The sequence below is a fragment of the Cervus canadensis genome, chromosome 7 (assembly GCF_019320065.1).
Source record: "Cervus canadensis isolate Bull #8, Minnesota chromosome 7, ASM1932006v1, whole genome shotgun sequence".
Lineage (NCBI taxonomy): Eukaryota > Metazoa > Chordata > Mammalia > Artiodactyla > Cervidae > Cervus > Cervus canadensis.
In genome coordinates this window covers 44,129,309-44,137,333 of record NC_057392.1, presented here as the reverse complement: position 1 = coordinate 44,137,333, position 8,025 = coordinate 44,129,309, and the positions used below count along the sequence as shown (strand labels likewise).

The window sequence follows — 8,025 nt, the reverse complement described above, 5'->3', positions numbered from 1 at the left end:
CTTGAAGCTATGAAATTATAAGAGGAATAATAATAAGTGCTGAGAGAAAAGTTACCTTCTGATTCTTTTAGAACAACTCAGTGTTTCTACAGGGCAGGACCCATATCACTTGGTGGCGTGTGAGATGACTTTAGGTGATTCACAACACAGAATTAAATAATGCTGAATCACAATGTGAATGTCATTCCCTTTATAATTTTCTTTTAAACTTCTGATAATTCCACAGAGAGAGCCCATTTTGGTGCTAGGTAATATCTCTCACTGCAACAAAGAAAGAGTAGGCTTCTTGGATTCAGAGCCTTGGCAGTCATTAGCATACAGTTAGAATCTAACAACATCCTGGCTTATTTTTAATTTATTTTGTAGTTCTCTTTTTTAATGGCAAACTGATGCTGGTTTTTCACTTGGAGTAGAGGTTAGTTTCTTTTTAAAATATTTTAAAATTTAAAAGATAAATATTAAGTAAATAATAGTATATGTAATACTTAAGTGATTGAAGTTTGGCAAATAATGGCTATAGCCTAATGACATATTTTTAAAAAGTGATTTCAAAAGAAGGTATAAATGCGGTCTAGGAAAGAAACATGTGTCACTGTGTTTTCAATACTTATGACGCTTCAGGGATGACCTCACCACAGCCTTCTCCTACATCAGGTGATTTCCAGAGTTAAGATTCAAGCAAAAATATAAAAGGAAAAAGAACCCACTCCACACCAATCTGGACTTCATAAACTCATGGTACAATAAATGTGCAAATGATCTAATATTTAGTAAGTCATTTGTTTTACACATAAACTTTCCAATTCATTGCAGCATCTTTTATTTGGTCTATACTAATGCCTCACAAAGGCAAACCGGGGTTGTAGAGTTCCTGCTTGGTTCTCAGAGCAAGTACCACACACACTTTTTGACTGAATTCTCCAGCCATGATTCAGAGCTGCTGGCCAAGTCTTCCAATGGCATCTGACTGTTCTTCCACTGCCATTGCCCTGTAGAGAGGTCTCCTCATCTTCTTCTGAATGATAATCATGGCCAACATTCTGTTGAGAACAGTTTGCCTACCAGGTATTGCATGCTCACAGGCATGCTAGGCTGACTTAAAAAGGACAGCTGGAGAGAAAGAAAGCGGAGCTTCTCATTTGTGGTGAACAGTTTCTTCATCACAGTGGTGGTGTCCTTCCTTTTCCTCCTTAAGGCAAGGCACTATGTCTGAAGGATGGTGTCAGACATCATAATCAGGAGCTTTGCCCTGGGCTTGCCTTAGCCAGATCTGTAGTGTAACAAATGCTCCCACAGTCACGTGAAAAAAAAGCTGCCACAGATTACGCAGTTCATAGAGATACATGTTGCATAGACAAATTAAACCAAAAGTCAAAAAAGATTTGACATTCCGCCAGCTGGTATAGTAGACAAGTAAATAACACTGTTGAAAATATAAAAATGAATGATGGTTAGGGTTACAGGAAGAAGAAATAGATGCTGCAGCTATAAACTTTAACAGGCCACAGGGTGAAATATGAGAGTGCAGTAAGGGGATTTTTCAACTACAGATAAGACAATGTAATATCTTTAAGACATTCAGCTATGAAAGCTCCACAGCTTAAGAGGGAAATAGGGGTCTCCTTTTATGTTTTTCACTTTTCAAAAGAAAAAGCGTTTTGTATCATATATAAAATAGATAACCTCCATGCAAACAAGCTAAACAAATTCCTCAAGATGACAGGCAACTAAGAAGCATTCTTAGGATCTTAAGGGTTCTTATTCCAGAAAAGTTAAAAAAAACTCATGCAAGTTATTCAGCAAAATGGGCTCATATAACCTGAATCTGTATATTAATGAAATCAACAAACATTTATTTGAGTCCCAGGAGTTAACCTAGGTGTAGGGCCCGAGAGAACACCTGAGGGAGAACTTATTCAATGGAAATTTATTTATCTACTTAGCGTTGTTCTTTAGTCTCAAGTTAACAAAGACCTCACTCAGATGGTGCTTACATTCTACTGGAAGAAGCCAGATTATAAAGTTTATATATAAGTATATATATGTATTTATATATATAAAATCAAGTAGTTATGTTTTAAAAAAGATTTTTAAAAATGGGACACAGAACGCAATGAGTGCTGATTTAGAAGATAAAGTACTCCCCTGCACCCAAACCCTGGCATTCACCTTTCCTCCTTTATTTTTCTCTACATTGCATTTATTAAAATACTTCAAAAATATGCTTATTTTATTTGTCATCTATATTCTTCCAATGAAATACAAGCCTCATGAAGGGAGAGGTTTTTAACTGCCTTGTTCACTCACTTTTCTCCATTGCCCCAGACAGTGCCTGCTATGTATATAATAAGTGCACAATAAAAATCTGTTGAATCAATGAACTGTTTTCTAGAAGATATCTAAAATTCCAAGTCTGGGATATATAGGAATTACATATGGTCAGAAAGCCTTAGGAAAGAGGTGCAGGTCTCTGTGTGAAATTATATCCAGACTTCAGAACAGGAAGAACATTAGAGTGTTTGTGACAATACAGAAAGAATGTGATGTTCTGCTTAATATGTTTAGTTCTTATACAAATCAGGACTGTGTTTGCTATCCAAGCAAAATTTAATTAGAAAATTTTATTTTATTGGAGTTTTGAATTTAAAAAGTTGAAAAAAAATAGGAGAAATTTTCTTTTGAAATAATTTTAAATGTAAGAAAAGTTGCAAAAGCTTTTCACCCCAACCAAATGTTGTCCTCATATAACCACAGTATAATCATCAAAACAGGAAATTAACATTGATTTTAATACTATTAAGTAACCTAAACACTTCACTTGAGTTTTGCCAGCTGTCCCATAAGACCCTTTTCCTGGTCCAGAATCCAATCCAGGACTCCATATTTCATTTAGCTGTCAGGTCTCCTTGAATCTTTAACAGCTCAAGTCTTTCTTTGTTTTCCATGACCTTAACAATTTAAAGAGCACTGATCAGTTATTTTGTAAAATGGCCCTTAATTTTGGTTCGCCTGATATTATCTCAAAACTGAATAGAGGATATCCAATTTTGGAAAGAAGAATACCAAAGAGGGAATGTGTGATGTGCCAAATTACTTCTTAACTTTGATCTTTTGGTAGGTGGTATCCAACAGGTTTCTCCGCTAGTTACTATTTTTCCCTTTGTAATCAGTATCCTGTGGGAGGATACTTTGAGATTATGTAGATTTCTATCCCATCATACTTCTGCCCACTAATTTTAGCATCTATTGATGATTCCTGCCTGCCATAGGTGTTTACCAAATGGTCACTTTCAATTTCCATCATTCTCTACATTTATTAACTGAAAATTCTACTATGAAGAAGAGCTAGATTACCTGGTATTTTTTTAAAAATATTTAATTTGTGGTTTTCAAAGGCTTTAAAGATAATGGTCTGTACCCCACAGATTACTTATTAATTACAAAGAGGGAAAAGATACTTTTGCAATGGAGATATCTGTTAGACATCACTTAATCGAATGATCAAATTTATTACATGCCTCTTGACTTATATAATTAGAGGTATACAGCACACTATACTACATAGTATGGTCGCTGAAATAATTAACCTGAATCTAATCAGAAGAGACATATCTAGATTATGGAGCATTCTATAATGTATTTGCCTGGACTGTTAAAAAATGTCAGGGTTATGAAAGACCAAAACAAAATAGAACAACAAAAAGGCCAGGAGATGGCATTGTAGGTTAAAAGATACAACCAAACACAATGCATAATTTGAAATCAGAGGAAAAGAGCTATAGAGACTATTTCAGAGACAACATAATCTGAATATGAATCCTATGTTAGGTAATATTGTATCAACGTTAAATTTCCTGGGTGTGATAAAGGTATCACAGCTATGTACAACAGAAAGATGTCTCTGTTCTCAAAAGACACATGCTTAAGTTTCCAGAGGTGAAGTATCTTGATGTTTGTAACTTACTTTAAAAAAAAAAACAAAAAACTGCAGGAACTTCTGCTTCTGGGAAGATGGAGTCGATGCACTTTCCTCTATTCTTCCCACTAGGTACAACTAAAAACCCTGGACATTATATATCAAACAAGTATCAGATGACTCTGGATGATAAAGAGAAGAAGGCAGACAGGCTAAGGACCTTAAGTCTCAAGGAATGACACATTGGTAAATTACCTAAGTTTGTTTGTTTTATTTTGCCTCATGTACCCCACACTTGGAGCTGAAGAATCTGACAACTAGAAAACCACTGGATGCACACCAACAAAACAAACAAAACTCAATAAAATTTTGCTTTCTCTAGCCAAAAGACCAAGAGTGATGCGATTTTCCACGACAGAAACTTGTACATAACAACTATTCTACCACAGACAAACACCACCAAAACCAAACCAAAACAAACCAAAAAAGCCAACACACACACACACACACACATACATACAAAAACTGTGACCACCCACATTCACCCCATCAAAGCCTATGTGGGGAGACTATCATGCTGTAAGGAGATGTTCTAATTCTCCAGGGCTTCAGAGAAGGCAAGTGGTAAGCCAGAACTTTGATTTCCACTGGATGGTAGGAGTCCCTCAACCCCACCCCATGGTGTATCACTGGAGACTAAGAAGGACTGCAGAAATTCACCTCCACTTGGCATTAAAAAGGCAATGGATTTCTCATCAGAAGCTATGAAGTTCAGATGAGAATGGAACAACATTTTTCAAGTGTTGAAAGAAAATTAGCTGTCAATCCAGAATCCTATATCCAACAAAAATATCCTTTAGGAATGAAGGAAAAATAAAGACATTCTCAGATGACAGAAGATGAAGAGAATTCATCACCTACAAATATACTCTAAAGGAATGGCTAAAGAAAGTTCTCTAGACAGAAAGGAAACCAAAAAAAGGGAACCTTGGAATGCTGGATAGAAAAGGAATACAGCAAAAATACATGTTAATGACTAGCTTTGCCTTTTTAAGAATTTTCTAAATTATGTTTAATGATTGAAATAAAAATTGTAACAGGTCTGATATGTTTCTAAATATATGTAGAGGAAATATTTAAGACAATTATAAATAGAGAAGGACAAAGAGATATAAAGAGTTACAATCCCTATGCTTCACCTGAACTAGTAAAATGATGACACCAGTAAACTGAGATGAGTAAGTAAAATGTAATACCTGCAGCAATATTTAAAAAGTCATACAAAGAAATACATTCAAAAACATTACAGACAAAACAAAATGGAGTTCTAAAAAAAAATGTTCAAGTAATCCACAGGAAGACACAAACAATAAAACATAAAAATGAAAAAGCTGAAAACAAAAAAATAAGATGGCAGACATAAGCCTTAACATGTTAATAGCTACACTGGATATAAATGGCTTAAGTATAGCAATTAAAAGATAGAGATTGGCAGGATGTATTAAAAAGCATAACAAACTCTATGTTATCTACCAGAAACTCACTTCAAATGATATAGGCAAGTTTAAAGTAAAAGGATGGAAAAAGATGTAGCATGCAAACACTAACCAAAGGCAAGCATGAGTGGCTATCCTACTATTAGATAAATATAAAAATACTTTGGGACTTTCCTGGTGGTCCAGACTCTGTTTCTACTGCAGGGTGCACAAGTTCCATCCCTGGTCAAGAAACTAAGAACCAGAAAGTAAAGCCAAAAAATAAAAATAAATAAGTAAAAATATTTCAAAGAAAGTAAAAATAACCAGGGACAGAGAGGGATATAATGATAAATGGATCAATCAATTAAGAAGATCCAGCAATCCTAAATGTGTATGAACTAAACAACAGAGATGTAAAAACTGATAGAACTCAAACAAGAAATATAAAAATGCACAACTATAGTTGAAAATTTCAATACTCCTCTGAGTGTGCATGCATGCTAAGTTGCTTCAGTCATGTCCAGCTCTCTGTGACCCCATGGACCCCATGGATCCCATGTAGCCCACCAGGCTCCTCTATCCATGGGATTCTCTAGGCAAAGATACTGAAATGGGTTGCCATTTCCTCCTCCAGGGGATCTTCTTGACCCAGGGATCAAATCCGCATCTCTTATGTCTCCTGCGTTGGCAGGCAGGTTCTTTACCACTGGTGCCACCTGGGAAGCCCAAAGATTGAACTAGCCAGAAAAATCAACAAAGACCTATAAAAACTGAACAACACTATCAACCAACAGAATCTAATCAACACTTACAGAATACTCACTTAACAACAACAGAATACACATTCTATTCAAGTGCCCATGGAATATATACCAAAACAAAACATATTCTGGGCCACAGAACAAACCTCAACAAATGTAAAATAACTGAAATCACACAGAATATGTTATCAAACTACAATGGAATCAAACTAGAATAATGGAAAGAAAATGAAAATATCCAAACACTTGAAAACTGAGCAAGACAATTCTAAATAATCCATAGGCCAAAGAGGAAACTGCAAGGAAAAAAATTTTAAATACACTGAATTAAATGAAAATACAACATATCAAAACATAGAATGGAACTAAAGAAGTGCTAAGAGGGAAATCTGTAATATTAAATGTACACATTACAAAAGAGAAAATTCTCAAATCAAATCATCTAAGCTCTCACCTCAAGAACCCAGGAAAAGAAGAGTCAAATAAACCCAGAGCAAACACGAGGAAAGAAACAATGGAGGTAGTACAGAAATCAATAAAATAGAAAATAGGAAAAAAAAATGAAACAAAGAATAGGCTTGGTGAGAAGATCAATGAAATTAATAAGACTGATCAAGAAGAGAGAAGATACAAATGATCAATATGAGGACTGAAATAAGAAATATCACTACATATTCTATAGACATCAAAAGAATAGTAAGGGAATACCACAACCATCCAACACACAAATTTGATAACTTAAGTGAAATGGAAAATTTCCTCCTAAAATGCAAACCATCCATTGTAAACAATTATGTGAATTGCTCTATAACTATTTAAAAAAATTGTAAGACTTATTAGGGTTTTGTTGGTGGTCCAGTGGTTAAGAATCCACCTTGCAATGCGGGGACGAAGGTTCAATCCCTGGTCCAGGAAGACCCCACATGCTGCAGAGCAACTAAGCCTATGTGCCACGACTGCTGAGCCTGCGTGCCGCAGCTACTGAAGTCTGCACACCTAGAGCCTGTGCTCTGCAACAAGAGAAGCCATCACAATGAGAAGCCCGCACACCACAGTGAAGAGCAGCCCCTGCTCACCGTAACGAAAGAAAACCTGTGTGCAGCAACGAAGATGCACCACAGCCAAAAAATAAAAATAATCTTTTTTTTTTTAAGACTTACTAATAGCTGAAGTAATCAAAACTGTACGGTACTGGCAGAGGAACAGACACATAGATCAACAGAACAGAAGAGAGGATCCAGAAACAGATCCACATAAACATGCCAAACAGATTTTTTTCAATGCAAAAGCAATTCAGTAGAGGGGAAAAAAAAGGAAAAACTGATACATTAAACTTCATAAAAATTTAAAATACTTGAACTACAAAAGACTCTTAAGAGGATGAAAAGACAAGTTAAGACTGGGAGAAGATATTTGCTACATATCTGACAAAGGACTAATATCTAGAATATATAAAGAACTCTCAAACTCAATAGTAAAAGACAAACAATCCCATTAGAAAATAGGCAAAAGACATGAAAAGACATTTCACCCAAGATGATACACAGGTGACAAACATGAAACTATTTTCAACATCATTAGCCCCTAGGAAAATGAAAATTAAAACCACAATGAGGGGGAGGAGCCAAGATGGCGGAGGAGTAGGACCGGGAGGCCACTTTCTCTCCTACAAATTCATCAAAAGAATAACCGAATGCAGAGCAAACTTCACAAAACAACTTCTGATCGCTGGCTGAGGTCATCAGACGCCCAGAAAGGCAGACCATTGTCTTCGAAAGGAGGTAGGACAAAATATAAAAGATAAAAAGTGAGACAAAAGAGCTAAGGACGGAGACCCGTCCCGGGAAGGGAGTCTTACGCGGCCTTGCTT

At 35.8% G+C, this 8,025-nt stretch overlaps 1 protein-coding gene across 2 annotated transcripts in view; it reads right to left on the bottom strand.

The window, feature by feature from the left end:
• Positions 1-327: 327 nt before the first annotated feature.
• Positions 328-8,025, bottom strand: part of SEC22A (SEC22 homolog A, vesicle trafficking protein) — a 78,836-nt gene continuing 71,138 nt past the window's right edge. For both annotated transcript variants that reach the window (XM_043473155.1, XM_043473154.1), the window contains one exon: positions 328-1,423. In XM_043473155.1, the coding sequence (XP_043329090.1) occupies positions 1,223-1,423 (201 nt within the window). In that variant the 3' untranslated portion in view covers positions 328-1,222. The remainder of the gene's footprint in view (positions 1,424-8,025) is intronic.